Source organism: Gallus gallus, chromosome 10 (genome assembly GCF_016699485.2).
Source record: "Gallus gallus isolate bGalGal1 chromosome 10, bGalGal1.mat.broiler.GRCg7b, whole genome shotgun sequence".
NCBI lineage: Eukaryota > Metazoa > Chordata > Aves > Galliformes > Phasianidae > Gallus > Gallus gallus.
The window spans coordinates 1,607,362-1,634,769 of record NC_052541.1 but is presented as its reverse complement, the minus strand read 5'-3'; the positions used below and the strand labels follow the sequence as shown (position 1 = coordinate 1,634,769).

At 55.8% G+C, this 27,408-nt stretch overlaps 2 protein-coding genes across 18 annotated transcripts; one reads left to right on the top strand and one right to left on the bottom strand.

Moving 5' to 3' along the window:
- Positions 1-103: 103 nt before the first annotated feature.
- Positions 104-8,135, bottom strand: PARP6 (poly(ADP-ribose) polymerase family member 6). Of its 12 annotated transcripts, none has more exons than XM_015279058.2 (22): positions 7,893-8,135; positions 5,914-5,991; positions 5,738-5,832; positions 5,558-5,618; positions 5,378-5,468; positions 5,235-5,301; positions 4,703-4,852; positions 4,326-4,503; positions 4,083-4,136; positions 3,904-3,999; positions 3,734-3,826; positions 3,531-3,656; positions 3,386-3,451; positions 3,198-3,265; positions 2,407-2,455; positions 1,830-1,942; positions 1,667-1,739; positions 1,462-1,576; positions 921-1,000; positions 788-851; positions 603-687; positions 104-535 (listed from the first exon to the last, which is right to left on the bottom strand). In XM_015279058.2, the coding sequence occupies exons 1-22, from the start codon at positions 8,118-8,120 to the stop codon at positions 433-435; spliced, it is 2,133 nt and encodes a 710-aa protein (XP_015134544.2). In that variant the 5' UTR covers positions 8,121-8,135; the 3' UTR covers positions 104-432. The 12 variants fall into 12 exon arrangements, 10 of the variants coding, with proteins under 10 accessions (XP_015134544.2, XP_015134545.2, XP_015134546.2 ...); XM_015279059.3 differs by having other exon boundaries at positions 1,462-1,531; XM_015279060.2 differs by having other exon boundaries at positions 1,462-1,531; positions 1,830-1,939.
- A 1,861-nt stretch (positions 8,136-9,996) lies between these two features.
- Positions 9,997-27,280, top strand: PKLR (pyruvate kinase, liver and RBC). 6 transcript variants are annotated; one of them, XM_025153808.3, is made up of 12 exons: positions 9,997-10,059; positions 13,421-13,480; positions 13,693-13,862; positions 14,236-14,327; positions 16,835-16,966; positions 17,183-17,369; positions 18,159-18,429; positions 18,880-19,030; positions 20,061-20,213; positions 23,732-23,898; positions 26,043-26,224; positions 26,485-27,280. In XM_025153808.3, exons 2-12 carry the CDS (start codon positions 13,440-13,442, stop codon positions 26,589-26,591), a joined length of 1,653 nt encoding a protein of 550 aa, XP_025009576.1. In that variant the 5' UTR covers positions 9,997-10,059; positions 13,421-13,439; the 3' UTR covers positions 26,592-27,280. The 6 variants fall into 6 exon arrangements, with proteins under 6 accessions (XP_025009576.1, XP_015134282.1, XP_046754901.1 ...); XM_015278796.4 differs by lacking the exon at positions 23,732-23,898 and adding an exon at positions 23,106-23,272; XM_046898945.1 differs by lacking the exon at positions 23,732-23,898 and adding an exon at positions 23,106-23,272 and having other exon boundaries at positions 9,997-11,639.
- The last annotated feature ends 128 nt before the right edge of the window (positions 27,281-27,408 follow it).

The window sequence follows — 27,408 nt, the reverse complement described above, 5'->3', positions numbered from 1 at the left end:
ATCCCTCTGCCATCACATCCTCTGCCTGTGCCCCCTTCCCTGCACCCCCCGCCCACAGCACTCAGCCCAGCGATGCGCTCAAAGAATTTCACACCACAACAGCTCACTTTCCTCTTTTTTTTTCGTTTTTTGTTTGTTTGTTTGTTTGTTTGTATGCGTTCCGTTGGGTTTTTTTTGCTTCAGTTTCTCATCGATAAAAACGCCATCGCCACAAACGCGAGGAGGGACAGCCACCAGCACGGGCTCAGGGATGGGGTGTAGGGGACAAGGGACCTGGCAGCCCGCTCCCCGCTGCTCACCTATGCACAGGGAGGAGCTGCGGCCCCACTGCCACCCGCTGGTGTCCCCACATGTCACCACCCGCTGCCAACCCCACGCGCCCGTCCCTGGCCGGGGCCGTCGCTCAGCACCCCGCAGCAGGGCCCCCGCCGCTCAGTTTGTGTACACCTGAGTCCCGATCACACGCATGATCTCCTTCTGGATTTTGGGGTCCTGAGTATTGATATTGGCATCTCCCACCTGGCCGTCTTCGTACCTGGAGGGAAAAGTGTTAGCGGTGCCCACGGGGCGGGTGTGGGCGCAGAGGTGGTGCTGGCACTCACACAAAGAAGAAGCGGGTGCAGACGTGGTCCGACACGGGGCAGACCCAGATGTTGCCGTGCTTCTGCAGGTCCTTGGAGGTGATAACTGTGGAGGGAAGGGGCCGCCGTGTGGGGGCTGTCCCCGATGGGGACGTCACGCCAGCACACCCAACCCCGTCAGCCCACCACCCCACGTGGCCCCGCACCTTCGCAAAGCGCGATGCAGTTCAGGTTACGGCTCTGAAGGAAGCGGGACTGGATGGAGCGGGTCTGCAGGGAGAGCAGCCGGCGTCACCCCTGCCCATCCCCAGCCCCAGCCCCGTGTCCCCGCCGTGTCACCTGGGGGATGGTGTTCATCCGGTTGTACCTCTGCACCAGCTCGTCCTTTGAAGGCATCCGGTGCTGCCCTTTCCCCATCCCTGTGGACAATGACACAGAGGTCATTCCTGGTCCGTGGGCACCTGGGGTGGGGACACGGCTGCCACCGGGCAGCAGCACCCCGGGGTGATGCAGGGATGGTGGTGAGGACACACGTCAGATGCCCCAGGGATGGCCACACCAGGAGCTCCAACCTGCAGGCAAACCCAAACCCCCACAGTGGGAGCAGTGCCTTTTGGAGTCGGCACAAGGAAGCAGCAGCTGTCACGTCACCTTAAAGTCATTTTTTCAGCCTAGGAAATGCCCGTTCATTCTTTTTTTCCCTCAATAACCGAGTGGATGTATCAGAATGCCCCGATTTGTTGGGGAGAGGATGGTGTGGGAGAAGGACATGGGATGCGGCTGGGATGCTTCAGCATCCCGATGCCATGCAGCTCCTCTGTGCCATGCAGGGAGCGGGATGGGAGCACAGGCGGGACCAGCGGAGCGGGCAGCCTCTTACCTGAGTATCCAAAGGAAATACTGGAGATGGGGCTCAGATAGATGCCCTTGCCATAGGCTGCTCCATGCAGCTTGCAGGAAAACACCGGGGTGAGCAACGCGGCACCCACAGCAGCCTGGGCATGAGGCACGGCCACAGCATCCCTGGGGCTGCCCACATCCCTCCCCACCTGCCCGGATCCAGAACCGGCATCGGCGAGCAGTACCTGCAGCTTGGTGTAGGACGCGTTGACCAGCCCGTTGCGCAGAATGGAGTGCCAGTTCTCAATGTGAGAGCCACTGCAAGAGCCGGCATCAGCCCCACGGCGCCTGACCCCGCAGCGCCCCACAGGCATCCTGCCAGACCCCCACCGCCCCGCAGTTGCTCACTGGAAAGCGAAAGTGCTGCCGTAGAGCTTCTTGGCGGTGCGGAACCGGGCCTCCTTGGCTGGGGGGCTGCTCAGTAGGAGGAACTGGTGCGAGGTGTGCATGAACTTCAGCTGCTACCAGTGGAAAGGGCGGAGCAAAGGCAGCGCCGACGAGGAGAGGACAGACAGACGGACACAGATCATGCACGGCAGCCCCCAGCCCTGCACCCACCTCAGCACTTTTCAGATGCTTGGTTTTGGCGGGAGGGCCAGAATTTCTAGGAGCTCACCCACTGCTTCCTGCAGCACCCTCTGTTTCCTGTCCCAGTACCACATCCCACGGTGCACACCCCATGTCCTCCACCCTATACCCCACAACCTACATTCCATGCCCTTACACCTCCATGCCATACCCGTACATCCCTCCTCCAGCTTCCCATATGCCACATCCTCTATCCCACATCCTGCATCCTCCATCTCACACCGTGACTGCACAACCTGCAGCTACGTCCATACTGCACATCCCACATCCCGTACCTTACATCCCACACCCTACACTGCGCAGCTCACACCCACACAGCTCTGGCCAGGCCACTTACCCTGCTGAGAGGCAGCTTGACAATGTGGGATCTGTTGCTGGAGATGATCCTGTGGGAGCAGAAGAGAAGGAAGATGAGATAGAGTGGTCCCACCTGAGTCCCGCTAGTCCCTAGACACTTTTGACTCCATACCATCCCATCATATCACACCCCATCCCACCCCACCGCATCCCATCCCATCGCATCACATTGCAGCCCATTGCATCCCATCCTAACCCTACTGTGTTCATTTTCTGGGCACCTCACTGCCAGAAAGACATTAAGGCCCTGCAGCATGTCCAAAGAAGGGCAACGGAGCTGTGAGGGGTCTGGAGCACAGGTTTTATGGGGAGCAGCTGAAGGAGCTGGGAGGGGTCAGCCTGGAGAAGAGGAGGCTCGGGGCAGTTGTTACTGTTCCCTATAACTCCCTGACAGGAGGTTGTGGTGAAGTGGGGGTCCGCCTCTGCTCCCAGATAACAGCATGAGAATGAGAGGAAATGGCCTCAAGTTGTGCCAGAACAGGTTCAGGTTGGATATTAGGAAAAGCTTCTTCTCAGAAAGAGTGGCCAGGCACTGTAACAGGCAGCCCAGGGAGGTGGTGAAGTCACCATCCCTGGAGGAATTGAAGTACTGTGGAGATGTGGCACTGAGGGACATGGTCAGTGTGCATGGTGGGGATGGGTTGATGGTCAGACTAGATGATCTTAGTGATCTCTTCCAACCTTAATGATTCTTTGATTCTGTTGTATCCCATCCCACCCCACTTCACTCTGTCCCATCCCATCCCACCCCATTAGCACCCTTGGTCTTACCACTGCAGAAGGGGATGTGCCAGCGGGTCCAGCTTGTCCATCTGCTTCTTGATCTCCAGATAGGAGCCCTGGCAGAGGCACAGCGTCATGAAAAACCACATCACCAAGCCATAACGGAGACAGGCACCAAAATCCCATGTAGACATCCAAAATGTTGCCAGGATGCAGAGCTAGGGCTTGCCATGTACCTGGGTCATCTCCCGGATGGACATCACACTGTCCAGCGCCTTCTGCAGCCGCTCATAGTTCTTCTTCTGCATGTGGGGCAGCAGTGGGGTGGCCGTCAGAAGGGTGTCAGTGCCCAGTGCTGGGGCACACCACCCCGCTGCTTACCTTGGGGTTGAAGGCAAGTGTTTTGGGGTCATTGGGGTCCACCACGGAGGGATAAGGCTCGAAGATGATGCTTTTGCGGGGGGACTCCAGCGCAGCACGGCACATGGCCACCAGCAGGTCCACCACCTGGCAACCGAGACGGACATGGGGTCACCCCAGAGATTCCACCCTCATGTCACCCACCTGTGTCGCTCCCCGTGTACCTCAGCTCCTGTGGCCACCTCTTCTGCTGCACCGGACATCACACCCAGGGTGTAGAAGGAGAAGACACACAGCTCACGGGTGCACACAGCCGGCTGCAGAGGGGACAGTCACTCAGTGATGGTGACACAGGGTGACACGCACACCCGCCTGTCCCCCAGCACTGCCGTACCTTGAGCATGGAGCCGTTCTGGAAGACGTGCTGCTCATCACACACCACGCAGTACTCGTTGAGCGTCGGGATGCGCTGCTCCGCGTACTTCATGATCTGTGGGTAAGGCGCAGGGTCAGCCCCATAGTGGTCCCAAGAGCGATAAAGGGACAGCAGGGACAGTGCCATGGGGTGCTCACCTGGACGAGGAAGCCGTACTCCAGCGTGGGGACATTCTTACAGTGGCCACCAACCTGTGATGGAGCCAGAGCAGTGCCAGATGCATTACCCCTTTACCATACCCCTCACACAGCATCAGGATCTCCTGAACGCCCTGGGGGTCCCAAGGCCATCCCGGAGGGACAGTGGGGACATGTGCCCCTGATGCCATGTGGGAAGGGGAGGGAAAGCAAAGAGAGCCCCGAGCCGGGGTTGACACCCACCAGGATGTTGAACGGGGCGACACCTGCCTGGGTGCTGGGGGTGTAGCCAAACACCTCCCCCTTGGGGTTCTTCACTGTGCAGGAGACGGAGCGGTTCATCAGGCGGTTGACGCGCACTTCGGGAGCACCCAGCTTGCCCTTCAGCACCGAGTCTGGGATGACAGGGAAGCTGGGCGACCTGTGGGCACGGGACCAAGGAGATACTTGTTATCACCACCCTCCCCAGAGAGCCATTTCCCTCCCGGCTCCTCTGTTCCTGTACATTCAGCACTGAATTTTCACGTTCCTGCTTTTGGGGTTTTTGGAAGCTCCCTTTCTCCTCAGCAAACGGGGGAACCAAGGCACTGGGAAAGGTGGGGACATCGCTGGAACCTTACTTGGGGATGGGGGAGAAGATGCTGAGGCCGGCTCGGAACTTCTTGATGGTGCCACTCGTTTTGAACCAGCTGTGCCGCTTCTCCTGCTGGGTCTTCAGGAAGTCGTTGCTGAGATGCTTCCATTGCTGCGATGTGAACATGCCCAGAATCCTGGCAGAGAGGTGACATGGGTGCCCAGGTGGGATGCTGGCACCCAGCGGTGCTCCTGCTCCACCCCACGGAAACCCAGTGACCAGCCTGTCCTGGAGCTGTAGGGCCAGCAAGAGGACATGGCGTGATGGAAACATGTGGCACCTGGCTGATCTGGGGACAAAGTTTGCCCTGAGAGGCAGTGGATGCCCCATCCCTGGAGACAGCCAAGGTCAGGCTGGTGGGGGCTCTAAGCCCCTAACGGAGCTGTAGGTGACCCTATTCATTGCAGGGGGGTTGGACTAATGGCCTTTAAGGGTGTCTTCCAACTCAAATGATTCTATGATTCTATGAAAACAGTGACCGGCCCTTCCCCACCACCCCGCAGCATTTCAGTTCTTACTTCTTCAGCTGCAGCCCCAGCCCAAAGCCCTCCTTGTTGGATGGCTGGAAGACCTCGATGGACGGTTCTGTGGGCACAGAGCTGCTGGTCAGCACAGTGCTCACAGCCACACGGGGACACCCCGTCTGCCTGTCCCCACTCACCCGGGCCATCGAGGTACTGGGAGAGGGAGAAGCGCAGGCGCAGGACGATGGGCTCTGTCCGAAGCACCTTCCAGGCTGTTGCCACCTCCTCCTGCCGAGAGACAGCCATGGCAACATCAAGTTGGATGTGGGGACCTAAGTGCCACCCCACCTGATCCCCCCTGCACCACTGGGACTCACATCGAGGAAGCTGATGTTCACATGGAGGTCAATGTCCACATCATCGATGGTCCCATACTCCCTGCAACGACACGTGGCATGGTGGCAGGTGTAAGTCTGGATCCTGGGGGTGCCACCACCAGGTGACAAGGCACTGTCACAGCCAGGTGCCCCGGGATGTCAAAGCACAGGCGCACCCACCTGACGGACACAGCATTCTCGCTGTAGATCTCCTTCACGGCCTCGATGTCGGCGTCCAGCTGTGGGTGCCGGTACAGGTCGGCAGCACAGGTCCCCTGCAACAGCACCGTCACATCCAGTGTCCCCACAGCCCCACAGAGGGGACAAGGAATCTCTGATCCCCGCCGTGGCTTTACCTGTACCCCATAGAGGAACTCCTCGGACTCATTGTCCCCATCGGAGTCATCGTCCGTCCAGTACTGGCCCTTGAGGTCCTGTGGGAAGAGGGATGTGGGGAAGAGGGTTAGAGGAGAGAATTCGGGGAAGAATGTTTTGGGGGAATTTGGTGGGGTGGACTGGGGGCAGTTTGAGGAGTTGGAGGGGGGTACTGGGGGGGGAAAAGGATGGGGATTGGTTTTTGGGGGGTTGGGTTTGAGGTGAAGGTTTGCAGGGCACAGAATGAGGGGATGCACTGAGACAGCTTTGGGGGTTGCAGGTTTGTGGGACAGATTGAAAGGTGTAGGTTTGGGGTTAGGTCTGGGGGGCTCATTTTGGGGTGCAGGTTGGGAGGTAGCAGGTTAGGGGTGCAGACTGAGGAGTATAGGTCAATTTGGGGAGAGCAGGTTTGGGGTACAGATTTGGGGCTGCAGGATTGTAGGGGCAAGTCTAGGGGTAGATTTGGGAGTGCAGGTTTTGGCGTGCAGGATCGAGGATCGCAGGTTTGAGGTAGCAAATTGGTGGGGTGCAATTTAAGGGTGCAGAAAGGAGGAAGGCTTGGGAGTGCAGATTTGGGGTGTGGGTCTAGAGGTCCATCCACGTTTAGGGGGCACTTTCTGAGGAGTAGATGTGCAGGATGCGGATTGGGGGGTGCATGTTTAGAGGTTCGGGTTGGGGGTTAGAGTTTTGGGTACAGGTTTTTGGGATGCAGGTTTGAGGTGCAAGTTTGGGATACAGGTTATGGGGCTACTGTTATGGGGTGCAGGATTAGGGGTGCAGATCGAGGTACAGACAGAGGAGTCTAGGTTTCAGGGATGCAGATTGAGGGGTCCAAGCTTTGACAGTGCAGATAGGGGGTACAGATTTGGGGTCCAGTTTGTGGGTAAAGATGTGAGGTACAGGTTCTGGGGGTGCAAGTTTAGGAGTGTAGGTTGAGAGATGCAGGTTTGGGGTGCAATTCGAAGGTGTACATTTGGGGTGCAGGTTTGGGGTGCAGATTCTGGGGGTGCAGAATGAGAGGTGCAGGTTTGGGGTGAAGGTTTGGGTGCAGGTTTGGGAGAGCAGATTTGGGGTGCAGGTTTTGGAAGTGCAGATTTAGGGTACGGGTTGAGGGGGCAGACTGGGTGATGTAGGTTTAGGGGAGGAAGTTTAGGGGTGCAGGTTTGGAGTGCAGGTTTAGGAGAGAAGGTTCGGGACGCAGATTGAGAGGTGCAGGTTTAGGGGTGCAGGTTCTGGAGTTGCAGGTTTGGGATTCAGGTGCGTAGGTGTATATTAGGGGATGAAGGTTTGGGGTGCAGGAGGAGGGTGCAGGTTTAGGGGTGCAGGTTCTGGAGTTGCAGGTTTGGGATTCAGGTGTGTAGGTGTATATTAGGGGGCAAAGGTTTGGGGTGCAGGAGGAGGGTGCAGGTTTAGGAATGCATGTTCTGGAGGTGCAGGTTTGCAGGGTGCAGATTTGCAGGGTGCCAGTTTAGGGGTGCAGGTTTGCAGGGTGCAGGTTTTAGGGGTGCAGGTTTAGGGTGCAGATTGGGAGGTGCAGCTTTGGGGTGCAGGTTTAGGGTGCAGGATTAGAGATGCAGGTTCTGGAGGCGCAGCTTTGCAGAGTGCAGGTTCAGATGCTCAGACTGAGAGGTGCGGGTTTGGGACGCAGGTTTGGGGTGTAGGCCGGCGGGGCACCCAGCCGTTACCCCGCAGAGACCCCACAACCGATGGGGAGGGGTCAGCTCCCTCAGCCCCTCCCTCCTCCGCCCGCGGGGCTCCCTCCGCTCGGGGCAGCGCAGGGGACTCGGGGGGGGGGCACACGGCGGACCCCAGCCCCGCGCTCGCGGCCGTCCCCCCTCAGTACCACCGCCCGCGGCGCGGCCTGTGCGCGAGGCCCGGCCCCAGCGCCGCCCGCAGGCCCCGGACGAGGCGGCCCGGCGTCCCCGCGTCCCCCGTCCCCGCGGCCGTCCCCAGCCCTCACCATCTCAGCGCTGCCCGCGGCCTGGCCCCGTCCCTGCCGCCTCCATGCCGCCGGGCGGGCGGGCGGCCATCGGGCCTTGACGTCAGGGCCCCGCGCCTCCGTCGCCCGGCAACGCCGCGCGGGCGGTGACGTCACCGCGGGGACCCCGGCCTCGAACCCCGACCCGTCCCGGCCGTCCGCGCCGTGCCTCGAGTGGGGGCGGGCAGCGGCCCCGCGTTGGGTCCCCATGGCTCTGCTCAGTGTCCCCACATGTCCTTCGCACAGACTCTCCCCCACGGTGCTCGCGGCCACACGCTGTGTCCCCACACAATGCTCCACATCGGGTCCCTGCACACGGTGTCCCCATCACACGGTCCCCGTGGTCCCCTATGGTCTCACGTTGGGTCCCCGTGGTCCCCTATGGCCTCACATTGGGTTCCTATGGGCATCACTCAGTGTCGCCCGCACAAGGTCCCCATGAGCCCACTTTTGGTCCCTATGGCCGAAAGTGGGAGAGACCCCATTGGGTCTCTGCACTTCTCTCTCGTTGTCCCCGTGGTCCCTCACAGGTCCTCACGGTCCCTACGGCTCCACGTTGGCTCCCCATGGCCCCTCATGCCCTCCCATTGGGTCCCTGTGGTGCCCACACAGTGCTCCCAGCACAGGGCCCCTGTGGTCCCTCACAGCCCCTCACTGTCCCTATGACCCCACGTTGGGTCCCCATGGCCTCACATTGGGTGCCCCACGTCCCTACATTGGGGCCCCGTGGTCTCTGCTCAGTGTCCCCAAATGTCCTTAGCACAGAGTCTCCATGGTCCCCCTTGGTGCTCACGGCCACACGCTGGGTCCCCATAGTTCCCACAGCCTCACATTGGGTCCCTGCAGTCCTCACTCAGTGTTCCCAGCACAGGGTCCCCATGGTCCCCCATGGTCCCATGTTGAGTCCCCTTGGTCCTGACTCAATGACCCCATTGCGGGGTCCCCCTGGTTCTTCATGCTCCCTCCCAGTCTCTCTGGCCCCACACTGGGTCCCCATGGTCTCCACTTAGTGTCACCAGCACAGTGTCCCCCTGCCCCCCTATGGTCCCATGTTGTGTCCCCATGGTCCCGACTCAGTGTCTCCAATGTTCCCAGCACAGTGTCCCCATGACTGTGGCACTGGGTGCCTACCTTGGGTGCCACATCACTGTCACGAGGACCCCAAGAGGGCCTCAGTACAGAGCCCCTCCTCGTGGTACTGGCACATCGTCCCCAGTGTCCCCAGCACAGTGTCCTGACGATCCCAATGCAGAACATCCAGGTAGGGTGCCCCATGTCCTCAGCAGTGTCCCCATAGCCCCAGCACAGGGTCCCCACGTTGCTGATATGATGTCCCCGTAGTTCCAGCACAGTGCTCTCATGTCCCCACCTCTCTCTCCCTTTCTTGGGATGACCCGGGGAAATCTCACCCCATGCCACCTTGAGCCATGGGGACACCGACATGATGGCTGCTGACAATTTTGGGTGCCCAGGCCCGCTCTGTAACTCGAGACACCTATTTTTGTCCCCAAGTGTCTATTTCTGTCCCCAGACCACAGGGCTGGCAGCAGGGGGATGGCACGTCTCCCCCTGCACCTTCATCTTCCGTGGGGTGTCATCGCGTTGGGGGGGCTATGCGTGACAAAGCCACGTGGGTGCATTGACCTTTCCTCCCTGGGACACCTGTTTTGTCCCCCACATTTGGGGTCAACCCCAGTGACATATGGGGGACATCGTGGAGTGGCTCAGGGGCCAGCAGGAGCCGCTTCACGGCGTCCCTCGGCCGTCCGGCATCCCTGCAGGTACCGTGGGCAACGGGCGCGGGTGGGAGAGCCAACGGCAGCAGAGCCTTTAAGATCAGCACGGCCCCTTTAAGAGCAGCGCGGTCCCTTTAAGGCCGCGGCCACTCTTCCCCCGCGTGCGCTCAGGCTGTGCCACGCTCTGATTGGCTGCGCGGCGCGTGAGGGTCACATCGCTTCCTCCGCAGCTTGCGCGTCCGCCGGAAAAAAAGAGTCCCGGCCGTTCTCCCCGCTGCGCAGTGGGCGGAGGGATCCGAGGGGCGGTGCTTCGGCAGGGATCACCTTGGCGGCGCGGCCGAGAGGCGTGCAGAGCGGCGGCGGCGCTCGGGCAGGACAGGCTTTGGGCACGGCGGCGGAAGCAGCAGCAGGAGGTAACGGCGGCCTCCGGCCCCGCATAGGGAGGGCGTTGAAGGAGGGCGGCGAGCGGGCAGCCGAGGCCGCCGTCATCATCGCCGGACCCGACGTTCAGGCGGGAGCGTTACGTTCAGGACAGGGCGCTGAGGCGCCGCTGAGGGGGCGCTGAGGGGAGGGGGCGGCTCCACGCGGTTGGGGTAACGGCGGCGCTGGCGGAGGGATGGATGATGGATGGATGATGGGTGGGTGGGCAGATGGGTGCCCGCAGCGCTCCGCCCGCCCGGGCTGAGTCAGCCGTCGGCGCCACGGCCACGTGCTGGGGCCCCGCTCGGCTCTTCCCGAGGCTCCCGGCTCTCCCAGCCCCGAGGTCCCATTCATCCCCGCGTGGCCGCCCACCCCCTCCCCCCGCCCCGCCGCGGGCCCTGAAGCGCTCGGGGTGCGTGAATGGGCCTTTTGTTGGCGGACGGCGGCCGCCCGTCGGGGCGGCGAGGCGGCGTGCAGAGCCCGCTTCGTGCCGCTCCGGGTCGCACAGCGCTCTGTGGGGAGCGGGTGGTGCGCGGGGCCGGGTTCCGGCACCCTCCTCCTCCAGAGACGGCTCCAGAGCACGCGCTGGCACCGGGCCGTTGTGTGTGTGTGGGGGGGGTTACCGGAGAACCGCACCCCAACGCGGGGCCGAAATCGCCGCCGTCAGTACGCGGCTCCACCCCGTTCCCGGAGCAACGCTCGGACAGCTGCGAGCCGTGGAGGAGCGGCCGCGCCCGCGCACCTCGCCGTGCCCCGGGGCTGAGCGCCGCGACCACGTGCTGCCCTGTGCGGGCCGGGGGGTGGGGGCGGGGCGGGGCGCCGCGCTGTGCGGTCCCGCACGTACGGCATGGACTGCTGCGGGGGCTTCCTGGGGTACGGCTCCAGAGCGCCGAGCTCTGATTGCTGCCGTTGTGCAGCGAAGCTGTCTGACCTGTGCCGGCGCAGCCCGCAGCGCGGTGAGGCTGGAAGGTGTGCACGCTTCAACTGTACTCTCTCGATAAGTTTGCCGTCTGTTCTTTAATCGAAGCCTGCTCCGTGCCCTTGTCCTCCGAGAAGGGCAGACGCAGCATAGCAACACGTAGTGAAGGTGCCCAACGCTCATCCTCCGCCTGCAGGCTCAGTGGCCCATCCCGGCCGGCCCCACGAGGGCTGACGTTGGGAGGCCATCTTGCAGTTGCATAAGGCTGCGGCGCAACCTCCCTCCCGCAGTAGGAGTCATCCTTCCCCCCCCCCCCCCCCCCCCACCCCCTCCCTGCAAGGGGGGTTGCCGTGTTGGCAGCCTGCCGTGCGCCCAGCTCCATGGCTGTGGGGTGGGGATGGCGGTGGGGCTGTGCCTCCTTCCTGCCCCGGGGTACAGCTGGAATGCCTCAGCTAGAGGTTCCGTACTGCAACTCACACTGAGTCACCCCGCTGCCCTGCAACGGTCCTGCCTTTCTGGAACGTTCAGCGGCCAAGGGAGGAACCGGCCATCTTGAGCGTGCCCTGCCTGAAATGGGGTGATACCTTGGGGGGATTTAAGAGTTACGCCCCGAGAAAGGAAAGCAGCTTTGTGCAGGGAATCAGGCTTTGCAAGGTATTACTCCCCGCCCCCTTCCTGGCTCAGCTCAGAGTGCCTTCAGGTGTTCCTGAGAAGCTGATTTAAAAAACAAAAAGTGGGAAATGCCAGACATTCCTCTTAGGGTTATAAAACCGCCCTTTGAGCATCACTCCTTGCAGATGGGATGCAGGAGGAAGCACAGGAATGTAGGGCTCCCTGCAGCCCAGCAGACGGTGGCTGGGGTTTCTTTCTTCTGCTGCTGCATTTCTTCTCTCCCCCTTGGGCAAGGTCACAGCATCGCGGCGCCTCTCATCTCCTTGAATTTGCTGAAAAATCTCAGGGGATTCTGACTCAAAGCAGTTTTAACTCTCCTGCCTTTTTATACAATCGTAAAGCCTTTGGGGCTTGAAAATCACACTTACAAATGACTTGAGTGGGTGGGGAGTTTCCACGGGGAGGAAGCTGCCTCCAAAGCAGGGAGGCTGAGCTGCTGCCCATCTTTCTGGGAACATATGAGTCGCACTCAGTGCTTGTCCCTCCCCACACCCCATTCCCCACAGCCACGCGGGCCCTTTTGCTGCTGTTTGCAGAGGCAGTTTCCCAGCAGAGGCCTTTTGCACTGTCCAGCAGGTGCTCCAGGATGCGCCAGCAGATGTTAGAGGGCTGAAACACCGTGTTCAGGTCTGAGCAGCGGGCATCCCCGTAATAAGGCGCCTTTGTTGAGGCTTTTATGTGGGCAGGCTTTCTTGTACTGACTCGAGTGAATCAGCAGCTTCTGGCAGGGCTGAGGTGAAGGACGCCTGCCAGGACAAATTATGGTTTCTGCTGGCCCGTCTTTGCGCTCCATTTCGCGCGGCGATGAGGCGATGGTGAGTCAGGGCTGCCTGCGAGAGGATTGGCACGTAGGTGGGGGGAGCGGCCGGCGGGGGACCTCCGTGCTCATGCTGTTCCCTTCTGCTCGGCCCGGCTTTAGTGGAGCTGCTGGTTTATTAATGCCCTGTGCAGCTGGAGGTGCAGCGTGCGCAGTGAGCTCCATTTTTGCGACAGATGGAGTGCATCCCTGCATGGCTCAGTGTGCCGATGGCGTTCTGAGCGTGAGCGGCCCCCATCCAACCGTGGGGAGCAATGCACTCGAGGTGGTGGCAGCAGCACAGCAAGAAGCTGAGCCTTGCACAGGCACAAAGTCCTGCCTCACCTGGGTGTAAATGCAGAAGGAAGGTGTGCAGGGAGGGGAACATGGGCAGCTTTGAGCTGTATTGCTGCTTGAGGACAAAATTCCTCAATTCCCCCCCCTCAGGGAGGGGGAGGAGGGGGGGGATTCTCCCATTGCAGCACACGTCTGTGGGTTTCACTCAGCTTTCTTATAGGGTCGGGACCTTCCCTGCTGTTCTGGGGATGCTTTCATCTCGTGGAGGCAAGCACGGAGTTTCTTACTCCCAGAATCAGCCAGTCTTGAGCCCTGTGGAGGCTTCCTGCCCCCTGCAAATGCAGGGGCTGCAGTAGACTGCATGGTGTCTTCATTTGGAAGAGGGCACTTGAGGACATTCAAGGATTCTTTAGCCTTATTCGCGTTTGTCTGCCCCGGTGTTGTGTTCAATCAACTCAAGTCTGATTATCTGTGCAGGCTTAAAGGCCGGGTTAAGCCTAGGTGCACTTGGTGTGCTGAGGTGTGTCCCCGCGTGCAGCACGCCTGCAGTCACGCTAGCAGCCGGCTGCCCGGTCCCCAGGCTGCTGGCAGAGATGGGCTGAGAGCGGGCAGGGAGCGGGCAGCGCGCTGCCTGTGCACTGAAGCGCTTGAATTTTGTTGCGTTGTGTAGCTGCAGGGGAAGACTGGCAATGAAGAGAAGCTATGAAGGGAACTTCTGCATAGAAGGCAGGTGAGCTTTGGGTGGCATCCGTGGGGAATGACATTTAAATAGAAGTGTGTCTTGCCTGTATCTAAGACTCTCAAGTAGGAACATAACGATAGTCTGACCCAGTAGCAGCTTTCTTGTTACCTCCATATTCATCACGTGGGTGTGTTGGTGTCTCTGCATGGTGAGCGAGCAGGGGCAATCCCTAAACCCGGCACCGTTTTCTTCTCTTGCAGACACCGAACTCCAGTAACCATGTCGAAGCACCACGATGCAGGGACCGCTTTCATCCAGACCCAGCAGCTGCACGCTGCCATGGCAGACACCTTTCTGGAGCACATGTGCCGCCTGGACATCGACTCCGAGCCAACCATTGCCAGAAACACCGGCATCATCTGCACCATCGGTACGTGGCTCCCAGATCCCAGGAACTGTGGCTCACGTTAGGCTGTGAACGCCTGCGTTGGTGAAACTCATTGTGGGAATGTGGGATGGCTTCAGCCTTCATCCGTTGCCAGGGTTGTGTCTTGTCTGTTGAAACAACACAACTTTCCCATGCCTGCCTGCCCAGTTTTATTGCTAGGGGTAAATTGAGCGATGTCTGAACTGGTTGGGTTCAGATGTGCTCTCTAAGACAAGGCAAAGGAGCTGCTTTCGTGTTGAGCAAGTCTGTATCCACTGTGCTTCACTTATCCCCTCCATGTGAAACAGCCTGACGTTTGTGGGTTATCTCATTATTTATATGAAGTTAATATTCAAACTGTTTCCTCCTTTTTTAGGCCCAGCCTCCCGCTCTGTGGACAAGCTGAAGGAAATGATTAAATCTGGAATGAATGTTGCCCGCCTCAACTTCTCGCACGGCACCCACGAGGTAAGGGTGGGGATGGGGCTGACACTGCCCTGAACCTGTAACTGCTCATCCCTTCCTTCCCTTCTGTAAGAGGAGACCAAGGGAAATCGAGCTTGCTGCAGAGCAGCTGTGGTAGTGTAGGAAGACAGAACTTTAGCTTTATGTGTGGGGGAAGTGTGCCAGCTGTAAATACCAAGCCTGCAAGACTGCTGATAAGATTTCAGTGCTTTCTGGTAGCAGCTTGAGTTGTTTCCACACCCTTCTCTGTACCTACCTCTACCTTGGGAGTCAGGTAGCTGATATCTGAGGCCCTTCACTTCTTTCCCCCCTCATGGGGGAGTGAACTTGCATTTCCTTTACAGGACTGCTGCTCCTGAGTTACTTGTGCACCCCTGCAGGAGTACACAACTATCAGTTGTTCACCCTGCTTCACTGTTGGAGGCTTTGCAAGCGGTCAGTGAATGACCTTGTCTCAAAATATAAATCATTTGAAGTAATTACTGTGTGCATTTGAAAGAATTGAGCTTCTGGACTTGCCTGGCTAGCCAGCCGCTCAGGTTATGTTCCCAGTAGTCATGAGGCTGGTTGCTTGTCACTTGGGGGGCAATAAACCTCTAAGACTAAGGTCAGAAGAAATCAACACTGCTTGTGGTGGACGAGCCCTTTTTGATATAAATAGATGAGATCCTCAGCAACGCTACAGGAGCAAAGGATCCCATTCCAGGGTTGCCCAGAATGCCATCCTTAGCATTGAGGCTGAGTTCTTACGCTGGCTGTCCTCCAGCTTTCAAAATGTCAAACTGTAACCAAATGACAGCTGTCGGTGGCTTTACTTACTGAACTGTGAGCCCTGAGGTGCGTAACAGCTCGACCTCTCACCCTCATGGCCTTTAAAGGCCACAGGGCACTGCAGAAATCAAAAGGTCTAGTGTTTAGCTGCGCACAGCCGTTGGACCATGACTGTATTAGCCTGTGGTAGCAGCAGTGTGCAGGCTACAGCTGACCAAAATTCCAATGCAGAAAGGGCCGTATGGACCAACTTCACCCCTCAGTGGTCATGTGCTGCTACACAGCCAGCAGGCTCAGCAAAGAGTTGGTGGCCAAGCTTGAACCTTCTTAGCTGTCTTAGCACAGTGCTGTGGTTGGTGTGCTTGTTAGCTGAGGTGAAGGGCACGGAATGTGGCTTGGCTTTGGGTGTAGTGCAGCTCAATTGCGTATTTGGTTTAGATGGAGGTTAGGTGATGGCAGTTGGTCATGCTGCAATCTCCTGCCTGGTTTGACTGCCAGCTGTAACCAGGCAAGTCTGAGTTCCCTTCTGGTTCCTCAAGCACTCCGTTGTCCGCGACGGTTGCCTGGGGTTTTCATGTGCTGCGCTTGTTTCAGTTCCAGTGTTCATCCTAAAGCACATCATGGGGCTCGAGTTAGCAACTGCAAATAGATGCTAGACCTTGAAGCTCTTTCATGGAGGAAGTCTGCTTTACTTAAGCCCCTGTCAGCATTCCTGTCACATACGTAATTCTCAAGGAAGTCACACTCCCTAGGAGCCGGTCATTGATCTGTATCAAGTCATAAAATGCCCCAGGTGACTGGGAGCAGATAAGCCCCATGACTCTGCTCAGATATGTTTCCTGTGCTGCCCCTGTTACAGCTGTGATGTGTGGAAGGGCCAGGTGCCTCTTCAGTCTCCACTTGTGCCCTTGATCAGTAAACTTAATTTTTTCTGCTCTTGAGAGTTAACTGTGGTGTATTTCTGGCTGAGGGCATGTGCGCCAACCTGAGCACAGCTTGCTGCAGCTGCACCTTCCTGATCCCAGGGCAGGTGATGTGAGGGCAGCCAGGTGATCCAGGCTGCATGCTGTCAGCCCGTGCCACAGAGAGGGGAAAGGGCATTTCTTATCTTGAGGAGCCTGCCAAGTATTGCATAACTCTGTCAAGCTTATCTCTAGTGTTGTTTAAACTAGATAGCAACCTGACTTGATGATCATCTGAAGCTTGTTTGAGATGATTGGGTTGGGAATTTCCTTGTGAAACTGTCCTGAAATTGGCAGCGCTAACAAAATGCTCTTGCACATGTGGAAGGGTTTTGGAGTGTGGTGTGCAGTGACAGAGCCTTGGACTTCCGGCTGCAGTTGCTTTAGCTCTCAAAATAAAATGCAAATACGTAAAGGGATAATATCCTCTGAGAAGATCCCTTATCCCTAGGGGAGATTTGAGCCAGAGTTGTAAAAGTGTCCACCCGTATGCCTGACAGCAGAGTCCTTGTTTTGGTCATGCCTGTAGGACTGACAGAGGGGGATGAGGTCGAAAGGCTTTGGGGCAGTGTGGCACCTTCACTTTTAAGCTCTGAGGGGACGAGGACAGCAGCCACGTGCAACTGTCACTTAGCTGTGATGCTTTCTCAGTGTTCAGCCCTTCCACACATGTCAGTCCTCCAGCTGCTGATGTTTTATCATGCTTGAGTAGTGTTTGGGCTATGTAGCACAAGCAGTGGAGTAGAAGTGGGCTGAAAGTTTCCCTTTCTTTTCCAGTATCATGAGGGCACAATTAAGAACGTGCGAGAGGCCACAGAGAGCTTTGCCTCTGACCCGATCACCTACAGACCTGTGGCTATTGCACTGGACACCAAGGGACCTGAAATCCGAACTGGACTCATCAAGGGAGTAAGTTGCTCTTTTTATTTACCCCCACCCCCGGTGCCTGAGACTAGATAGTGTTGTTCCCATGGCCTGCTTTTCCCAAACAAGGATTATCTTATGAGAACAAAATAACTGTTTGCTGTGTCTGGCATTTGTAGCAAGAGTCTGCACAGACTGCTGCAAGCTGGGGGACAGCTGGGTGCTTGTTTTTTTTTCTGAAATCCTTGTTTTGACATGCAGAGTGGCACAGCAGAGGTGGAGCTCAAGAAGGGCGCAGCTCTCAAAGTGACGCTGGACAATGCCTTCATGGAGAACTGCGATGAGAATGTGCTGTGGGTGGACTACAAGAACCTCATCAAAGTTATAGATGTGGGCAGCAAAATCTATGTGGATGACGGTCTCATTTCCTTGCTGGTTAAGGAGAAAGGTGTGTAGCAACCCTCACAGGATTTGCTAGCTCTGCCTGTTCATTCTTCCCTAAGAATCTTTGTGGGTTTTTTTTTCCCCTCCAGAATGGTTCATTAAGTTCTGTATTAAAGAAATTAGCACTGAGATCTAAGACTTACTACTGCTGTAAAATGTTGAAAGTTTGGAGAAAAAAAAAAGTTGCTCAGTTTGGGGTAATTAGCTTGAGCTGACATTCACTAGTCATCCAAAACCCCCTCTTACAGGTGAATATGTGGGGGACACGCTTATGCTTATTTAACTATGTTAATTCATACTTCCTTCTCAGAGTTGAGCAAATTTTACAACATTAAAACCCAGTGTTTTATGGTTAGAAGCTGAACTAGCTTTACTAGTAGTGCAAGGGAAAGTTAATTCCCCAGTGTTTCCTTCATGGTGGTTCAAAAATCTGCTCTAGCCTGGAGGTATCTCCTGTAACCCCAGAGCGTGCAGGTGAGGTGCTGGGATATTATGGGATGCTCATGTGCAGAAATGCAACCTGCTAGTTCTTGGAGGGAGGCAGCCCCCGTCTCCTGCATGGGGGGAAAAGAGGCATCTTTCCCAAAAGCAGCACAGTGGGTTTGTGCTGTGCTGCCATGGGTACATTACAAGCTCACGTGTTATGGGAGTCCAAGGAGAGCAGTGTTGTGCTTCTGTTGTGATTGCTGTAAACACTGTGGTTCTCAGGCAGATTTGGCAGGAGGGGGTGTGGGAGCTGGTGGTGGGGAGCTCGCCCTGTTATGCTCTGACTGTGGGAATACATCTGTTTCAGGCAAGGACTTTGTCATGACTGAGGTTGAGAACGGTGGCATGCTTGGTAGTAAGAAGGGAGTGAACCTCCCAGGTGCTGCGGTCGACCTGCCTGCAGTCTCAGAGAAGGACATTCAGGACCTGAAATTTGGCGTGGAGCAGAATGTGGACATGGTGTTCGCTTCCTTCATCCGCAAAGCTGCTGATGTCCATGCTGTCAGGAAGGTGCTAGGGGAAAAGGGAAAGCACATCAAGATTATCAGCAAGATTGAGAATCACGAGGGTGTGCGCAGGTGAGCTCTGCACGAGTGGCACTGCAAGTCCTTCACTCTGTAGCAGCAGAAGGGCACAGCCCTTTCATTCTGTAGATTTCTGAGGAGCTACGTCACTCTTTGTAATGAGTGTGAGTTCAGACTTCAGCGTTCTGGATGCGGACTGGTGAGCTAATGCATGGAATCACCAAATCTGTGACAAACTATTAGACTGAAATGTCTCAGATGAACTCTTGCTCCTCTTAATCTGTTTATATATAGCTTAAGAAACTGTCCTATGGCTTGACCTTGTTTTCCTACCTCCTACTGTGGTATTACAGGGTACCAAAATGGCACCTGGAAGGTCAGTGTGCCGATAGGGTGTCTGCGCATCAGGCTCTAGAGTGATGCTTCCTTTCAGAAAAGGGGGGACAGAGCAGAGGGTCCACCCTAAGAACAAAGGGAGTAATGAATCTCTCCTCTTGTTGTCAGGTTTGATGAGATCATGGAGGCCAGCGATGGCATTATGGTGGCCCGTGGTGACCTGGGTATTGAGATCCCTGCTGAAAAAGTCTTCCTCGCACAGAAGATGATGATTGGGCGCTGCAACAGGGCTGGCAAACCCATCATTTGTGCCACTCAGGTGCTCAGAACATGAAGCTAGCTTGTGTAACGGCTGGGTGTTTGTGGGTCTGGCAGGGTGTGAGTGTCAGCAGCTGTCCTTGCACGCTGAGGAGATTCTGGGGGCAGGTCCTTGATGGCACTTGCTATTGGGTGAGAAGCAAGAGCCAGGAGGTGTTGCGGTGGCTGAAGAACTCATCTTCAGGCAATTCAGGGATTTAGGATCTTCCCCTTTAAGGTTTGGCTGCTGAAGGCTCTACCCTTTGAAACCTTGTACTATGCGAGCCTTTTGAGCTGTGACCAAACACATTTTGGGGAAAAATAACTTGCACTTTGCATCTCAGAGCAGCACATCTGTGCCTAACAAAAGGATTGCTCTGAGTTGCTGTGTCCCAGGTCTTTTGAAAGTTGCACCCACGCTGCTGCATTAGAAGGAACTGAAAAAACAATATAATCTTACCTTGGGAGCTGCAAGTGAGGGGAGGAAGCTGATGCTCTGCAGCTTTAGTACAGATCACAAACAGGCAGTCCTTAGGCACTGGCAGGGCTGACTTTCTAGCAGTACTTGCTCTGGGCACAGGCTGTGGGAATGTGTGCTTCTGGTAGGGTAGTGCAGACTGACTCCAGGCAGTCATTAGTTGAGATTCTGGATGTACCAGCCACATGTTCCCAACCAGAACAGCACGTTAGTAGCAACCTCAGAAAGGGACGGGAACATGCACTGCAATGCATCTCCAAGTTGAGTTCCTTGGACCAAGCCCTGGTGTTGGGAATTTGAATCAGAAAGTGAGAATACAGTATCTGTGGTGCTGTGATTTAAATCCCTTCAGAAAAGGAGTAAGCGTAGAGTGGGGAGAAAATGTTGGCTTTTTTTGCTTTAATTCAGAGGTTGTTAGGGAGCAGGCCCCTCTTGGCTCTGTAACTACAGGAGAATGCTACCAGAGGTCAGGTTATATCCTGACTTCTACCTTATGTGTGTATTGAGGGGCCTTAGTGGAAAATCAGCCACTTCTTCCTGCTGTATCCTGACTCTTGGACTTGTTTATCTGCAGATGTTGGAAAGCATGATCAAGAAACCTCGCCCGACCCGCGCTGAGGGCAGTGATGTTGCCAATGCAGTTCTGGATGGAGCAGACTGCATCATGCTGTCTGGGGAGACCGCCAAGGGAGACTACCCACTGGAGGCTGTGCGCATGCAGCACGCTGTGAGTAGCCATCCTGGTGCAAGTGGCAGTGCTCTGCCTTCCATCTGAGCCCACACATGAAGATGTAAATACCTGGTGCTAGGTGGCAGCACCTAGTAGCATAAAGCAGCAGTTCTTTAGTTCAAGCTCCCAGCATGAGGTTTACTTCACCTAGTGTGGAACCTTGGACTGAATGCTGTGTGCTACTGTCAGGTGGAGCTGAGAGCTGCTTTGCAGTGCTCAGAGACCTAAAACCTCAATTATACCACATTCATTTTGATTTAAGGCCACGGTAAAGGCTTTTTGGCTGCTACCTTGGTATGAATTTCTTTGAGTGCCTTGTGCATTTTAGTGTTTTAAATGCTTTAAACTTGCCCAAGGTCAGGACGCTGCTTGTTAAGCAGTGTATCTCTAGATAAAAAGTGTTAGCTGACTCCTCTGGGTTAGGGGGGGGAGGGGGTGTTGGGGGTTGGGAGAGGGTGGGGAGAAGGCTTGAGGTGTTGCATCCAGCAGCTGATGCATTTGGTGGTGGGAATGTTTGTTGCACGAATGCTGACAGCACCATGTTTTTACATGCCTGAACTGCCAGAAAGCTCTGCTCTGCTTCATGTTAACCCAGCTTGTGTTTCAGTTCATCAAAAATCCTGATGCAAGGCATCTAGAAGTACTGGATTTCCCCACTTGCTAGGGCTGTGAATCACGTTAGTTTCACCTGCAGCTCAGGTGATACATCTGAAGGCACTGAGCTAGCGTTTCTGTTTGCAGTGCATTATCTAAACATCTTTTACCTGGTCAGTATGGAGTGCTGTTTTCTCATGTGGCAAATAAAGCATGACCTTAACTACTGGGCAGTGACTGCTGGCTTACAAGCTGAATTCTAACTGTGGACTCAAAATGTTCTTCCTTAGTCTTTCAGTCCTACATTGAGGGCTGAATCTTCCTACCAAGGTTTGGAAACTTAGTGCCATGAATATTGCAGTTTTGGCCTGAAAGCTTAGTTAAGTACAGCACAACCTGTCTGAGTTTGTGGCTCTGTACCCCCCCTGCATCTGCAAGGAACTTTTCCTGCAGGGCTGGGGATAATGGTGCTCCTTCTTTCAGGCCCCCAGAGATGAACTGTAAGTTTTTACCTGCTGTGCAGAGGAGCAAATCCAGATTTATCTTGTTTAATGTACATAGGCACAGGCAGCAAGGTCATCAGCAGCACTGAAAATGAGCAGGGCCTGCACCCTTTGCACCACTGAAACTCTCCCAGGGTTTTGCTGGGTTGCTGCGTGGTTTCACAAAGCAATCACTTTCCAGTGAGCTTTGCAGCAATGAGCTTTCTGTTTCCTGACTGGCGTCTCTGCAGCAAAAAAAAGTGCTTGGAGTTCGGCAGCAAGTTTCCAAATGTTGGGCAGGCTGATTCCTACTTCTTGGAGTGGGCTTCCTTCCACTTCCAGCTGACGATCTGCAGTTGTCAAATGCTGACATGGCCCTTCTGTCTAACAGGACTATGATGTGCATAGCTCTTCCACTTCCTTTCCTCTCCCTTCCACCCTCCAGTCTCTTACCTGCATGCCAACTACAAACACTTAAACTATTTCCATGCAAGTGAATCCAGCTGTGATGTGCAGCGAGTAATTGCTATGCCCTCCTGAAGTCATTGTCAGAGCAGGCACTTGGGCACACACACTGTGACTCTTTACAGTGGGGAAGTAGCCTTCCCACTAAACTCATGTTCACTCTGCATGTAGTGCAGAGCTACCTGCCTCTGGCCTGAGCGCTGAAGGTGTGCTGCCTGCCTGCTGGTGCCTGCAGAGTTTTTAGGTAGAGAAGTATACTCCATATTCCATTTGACCTAACAGTAAGTGTGAAGCCAGCAGAAACAAAACTGAGTGCTTTAGGACCAGTGTGTTGGCCCTGGACTCGTGTTCCTGTCTGTCACGTGTCCTGTTATATTTAGACATAAGACACTTAACTACTTTGGCTTAAACTGATATCAGTGGAAGAGGGATAATTCCAGCATCACAAAAAATAATCTATTAGCACCAGAGTAGCAAAATTTCTATTGGAAGAGGGATCCAAGTACAGAAATTCCATGACAATGGCACTGCAGTCTTTGCTTTAACATCAGCTTGTTGTGCAGTGTGTGGCGGCTGTTCAACTTTGGGAGTAAGGGGATGAAGTGTCCTTGAGAAGATCGGCCTTTGCATGCTTTTCTAGTCTCTGCAAGCCTTCTTTATCAGGTTGTCAAGGACGAGTGCAGCCCTTTGAGATGGGAATTGTCTTTTAATGTGAGTGATTCTCATGCTACTGGGATGAATAAATCATGAAGCTTGTTGCACATGCTAAGGCTGTGACCAGGAGGCCTTTAATTGTGCACCTCTGGCCTGTTTGAGCCTGGCATAAATTCTTCACTGTACGTGGTGAGACAGCCCTGTAAGGAAGGCTTGCTTCTGCTTCTTTCCTCTGTTACTGAAAGAGAAGTTGGTACTGCACTTGGAGGTGAAACTTCTTTGGCTCTTAGTTGAACTAGATGAAGCCTGGAAGGGAGCACATCTCCCTTTCCAGGGAAGAACTACCAAGAAGTGAAATAAGCAGCCACAAGAAAGTGCAGTCTGAGGGGCTATGCTGTAAGCCCTGAAAAGCGAGCTGTGTTTGGTTGATCTGAGAAGAGTCCAAAATACAGCAAGAGTGCTGCCATTAAAACACCTGCCGGCTGGATGGTGTGGGGCGGCCAGTGCAGCTGTGCTGTGACATGCAGCATTGCACCTGAGAGCCAAAGAGTGTTTTGCACCCTGACCTTGAGTATCCTCTTGCATGCATTACTATGACAATTAAGCAAATTAACGTGATCTCATGTTACTCTGGTCTACCTTTCCTTCTTTTCTTTCCTCTTTTCTTCTCTGCCCTTCTTCCTCGGGCCTGCAGATTGCTCGTGAGGCTGAGGCCGCAATGTTCCATCGTCAGCAGTTTGAAGAAATCTTACGCCACAGTGTACACCACAGGGAGCCTGCTGATGCCATGGCAGCAGGCGCGGTGGAGGCCTCCTTTAAGTGCTTAGCAGCAGCTCTGATAGTTATGACCGAGTCTGGCAGGTAGGGCTCAGAGAAGGGAGAGGCTTAGGCTGCGTAAGGTAACCGATGCTCGCTCCCAGCATGCGGGTTAGATATGTGCTGCTTGCCAGTCACTGCGTGAATGAGACCACGCTTAACATTGCAGGCATTCAGCAAGCAGCGTGCAGCTCTGGTATCTGCAGGGCAGGGCCGCAGGTGGGTAGGAGCAGAGCAAGAGTGCCTGGCAGTTGGGCATGAATGGCAATTGAGTGTGGGCTCAGCAGGGTGAGGTGCCGCCAACTGGGGGAAGAAAAACTTGGAGGATCAAATTGCTTGTTCATTAAGGTGGTGCTGAAGCCAATTTTGGCTCATTGGCAACTCTTCTGAAAGCCTGAAGCTGGCAGCAGCTGTGTGACACCTCTGTGACAGAGCACCTCACCCTGCCCTGTGCTGAGTGACTGACACGAGTGTTGTCTTCCCGAATGCGTGTCGCTCTTCTAGATTGCCCGTGAGGCGGAGGCCGCCATCTTTCACAGGCAGCTGTTTGAGGAGCTGCGTCGCCTGACCTCCCTGAACTGTGATCCCACCGAGGCCGCTGCTGTTGGCGCTGTGGAAGCGTCCTTCAAGTGCTGCAGCGGGGCCATTATTGTCCTCACCAAGTCTGGAAGGTAGGAGGCCGCAGGCTCCCTCGGGTCACGCTGGCTCCGTGACCGAGTTGGGGGAAGGAGACCCACACAGAGTGCCTTGAAATAAAGCTGTAGCAGCGGAGCCCGGGTTCTGGCAGCGACGATTCCTTGGGAGGTGACAGACAAGTCAAACATCTGCGCATACGCAGCACCGGGTTCCCGAGCCTGCCAGCGTGGCATCGGCACCAGGCCCTGCCTCTTCCTGTTCTGCACAGCACCTCTGCCAGCAGCGCTGGCTGGAAGAGTTGGAGGGGAAAAGTAAACTGCTGCAACTTCCAACTTCTTAGCAAGAAGTCCTCAAGTTAGCAGTAGAGTTAAAAGTTCAGCAGATGCAGAATCTTTTCCTTTCAATCAAGGCTTTGTCCTCTTGAAGGAGCTGTAGTTTGGCTGCTACCCTGCTGAACCTATTGGGTGCCAGCCCAGCTCCCCTAAGCACAAGAGGGGTGAAGAGAAAATGCTTAACTAGAACTGTCAGGCAGGGGGAGTGAATGCGTTGCAAGTTCTTACAGGCTTCCTGAGGCCTTCCCGTGAGTAGTCCTGCAGAAGAAGCAGGCATCCAGCTTCTGCACTGCCAGCTGAGCCCAGCACTGTGGTTTCAGGTGAGGTGGTGATGCAGACTGAGACTATGTAGGGAGGGATTTCTGACCAGCCGTGCTGGTAATGCTGCTCTTCCTGTTGAGTGGGAGCGAAGCACAGGGCTGCAGCCTGGCTGTGAGCAGCTTTTCCATCTAGAGAAGCCATGCTCAAAGCGTGTTGGACCATAAGTCTCAAGCTACTTTCTGGAAGAGAAGCTGAGTATCTTACCTGGAGCTGGCAACAGAATTAGTGCTGCAACGGAAACACGACTGTGTGCGTGCTGGGCATGGCCTACCTCAAGAGCCCTTGAGTGAACCCTTAACCTAAACTTACAGCTTAGAATGATTTGAAGCAGCCACTTTGTGCAGAGATGAGGAACGACTACATGAGCACTGAGTTGTGGATACCCTTCTAAAGTTTCTTTGTGAAAGGTTCCAGTCTTACACTTGACCTTTTTGGAAAGATTTGAACTCTGGTATTTGAATATTTTTAGCTGTGGATTCTGTTACAGCCTTGGAGTACCTGTGTCTGTTAGAGCTGCTGGGAGGTTTGGGGAGGATTGTCTGAGAGCTGGCACGTGTGACTGGGGGCTTCTGAACCAGGTTCTTGCTGAGCTTGGCTCCAGAAAGCAAGGTTTGCAAAAGCTGGCGAGGCTGCTGGCATGCGTGTCAGAACGACGGAGCTGTAAATGGCATGGCTGTGCAGCTTCTATTCATTTATTTATTTTTGCTTCTACAAGCAGAGCCCAAGGGAGGGGAGGCTGTAGTTGCCACCCAGCGCATGCTGCCTGCTGTATGGAGGCACTGGTGTCTCTGGTCACTGCATGTGGGTGGCAGCCTCCTTCAAAGCAACCCGGTACTCCCTGCTCTAAGACCAAATGAAGGCACTTGCTTCAGTGTTGCTTGCAGCAGTGCTTCTGCTTCTGGGGAGGTGGGAGGATGAGCACGTGGGATTAAATGTTGGCTGCTCCTCTGGGACTTAAACCCATTGGTGAGCTGTGGTCAGACCCATTTTTGGGGGTGACTGCCTTTCCCTGACATGGATTCTGCCCTCTGGAAGCATCCTCCTCACAGTGCTGCTGACACAGGCTTGTTCCACCTCACAAAGTGGGGGTTGACAAGAACGGTGGAAACTTGCAGGGACCCTGCTGAGATTCCAAGGAGAGCTTGCAGAGGACAGAATAAATGGCAGCTAGCCACCTTCACATAGCAACAGAGACAAATAAATGCTTGTGTTTGGGGCCAAAGCATGCCGATGGCACTCAGGGGTGTGACAGTCTTCCCCCACAAGACTGGTTAGAGTCCGTTGCCTTCTGCTCTTGCTCAGCCCCATTGCTAAATAGAGAAATGAGCGTTGAGCTCTGCTGGTGGGACTCGGCTCTTGCAAAATACTGTGCCAGCATCCCCTGGTCCCAACCTGGCACACTTCCAGAAGTGGCAGAGCTCTCCGGGATGACGGGCTGAGCCTCGTGCTGCAGGCAGGGGTGCCCCTCTGGTTGTGCCTGCGCTGCAGTGCCGTGCCTCACCCTGTGCCTGTTGTCCTTCTTGCAGGTCTGCACACCTGGTGTCCCGGTACCGCCCGCGGGCTCCCATCATCGCCGTCACCCGCAATGACCAAACAGCACGCCAGGCACACCTGTACCGCGGCGTCTTCCCCGTGCTGTGCAAGCAGCCGGCCCACGATGCCTGGGCAGAGGATGTGGATCTCCGTGTGAACCTGGGCATGAATGTCGGTGAGTGCTGCGCTCCTGCCTTGCTCTGGGGGCTGCGGTGGGGCTGCAGCAGGACCTGCAGCACGGTGTTGGCGCTGCTGTTGGGATGCGGGGGACCGAGGTTGCATAAGCGCACCGCATCTAATGGGGAAATGGGACGGTGGTTTCGTCACAGCAGCCTTGAAATAGCTGCCTGCAGAAAACCAGGTTTGCTTTAATAAGCGAGAGAAGGGGGGTGTGAGGAGACCTGAGTGCTGACGCTTTTTCCTCCTTTTCCCCAGGCAAAGCCCGTGGATTCTTCAAGACCGGGGACCTGGTGATCGTGCTGACGGGCTGGCGCCCCGGCTCCGGCTACACCAACACCATGCGGGTGGTGCCCGTGCCATGAGCTGCCGGCGCCCCCGCCTCTTCCACCCCCGCGCCCCTTCCCCATGCATTAGGCCAGCAGTCGCTTGCGATGTTCTCCTCGTCCCTAGCGTGGATTTAGGTTGCTCAACACCACCGAGTGCAGCAGCGGGGGAAGAGACCTTAAATCACTCAGAATACTTGAAGTGTGTAGTTGTTTCCAGACCTCTCTCCCTGTAGTTAGCCATGTCAGAGCGGGGCCCTGTGCTCCCCACGTCCCCCTAGCTTAGCACTGCCCTCAGGGTGTGGCTGTGCCTCTCCTTGCCCCGGCTGTGGGGTGATGGGGAAGGAGTGGGCGCTTATGGTAACGGTTCTGCTGCTGCACACCGCAGCTCCCCCAGGTTGGTGCCCTCTGTCCATGAGGGGTTATAGGTTGTCCCCTCTGGGCTTACACTCCAAAGGTGTGCTCCACGGTTCCTACAAGAATCCCAAACCAGGGTGCTGCTCGTTGTCCCCCTGGGTGCAGGTGGAGTCCTGCGGGTTGTTGGGGTGCAGGATGGGTGGGGGACGCACGCTTCATCTCCATGCAGCCACCTGCCCTTCTATGGTGTCTGTCTGTGTTGTCGCCTTTCCTGAGAGCGTTCCTTTTGTCTGGGCGCCCTGTTTGCTCCGGTGGGTGTATTGGGTTGTGGAGCACCACTGTGCACGTCAATAAAGAGCTGAGCACCCCTGCCCGCGGCTTCGTGTGCTGATGCTGCGCTACGGCGGGATCACGCGTGGGAGTGGGGCGGCGGGAGGCCACCGCGGGAGGGCACCCGGACAGGGGACGCGGGCACTTTAAGAGGCGGGGCAACTGCGCG

Coding starts and splice junctions, on each gene's coding strand:
- PKLR (XM_025153808.3), top strand. CDS start 13,440: ATGAAGAGAAGCTATGAAGGGAACTTCTGCATAGAAGGCAG. Junction 13,481..13,692: donor AACTTCTGCATAGAAGGCAG/GTGAGCTTTGGG, acceptor CTTCTCTTGCAG/ACACCGAACTCCAGTAACCA. Junction 26,225..26,484: donor GAACCTGGGCATGAATGTCG/GTGAGTGCTGCG, acceptor CCTTTTCCCCAG/GCAAAGCCCGTGGATTCTTC.
- PARP6 (XM_040706567.1), bottom strand. CDS start 8,120: ATGGGGACCCAACGCGGGGCCGCTGCCCGCCCCCACTCGAGGCACGGC. Junction 5,619..5,737: donor GAGAATGCTGTGTCCGTCAG/GTGGGTGCGCCT, acceptor GTGTCGTTGCAG/GGAGTATGGGACCATCGATG. Junction 5,469..5,557: donor TGAACATCAGCTTCCTCGAT/GTGAGTCCCAGT, acceptor GTCTCTCGGCAG/GAGGAGGTGGCAACAGCCTG.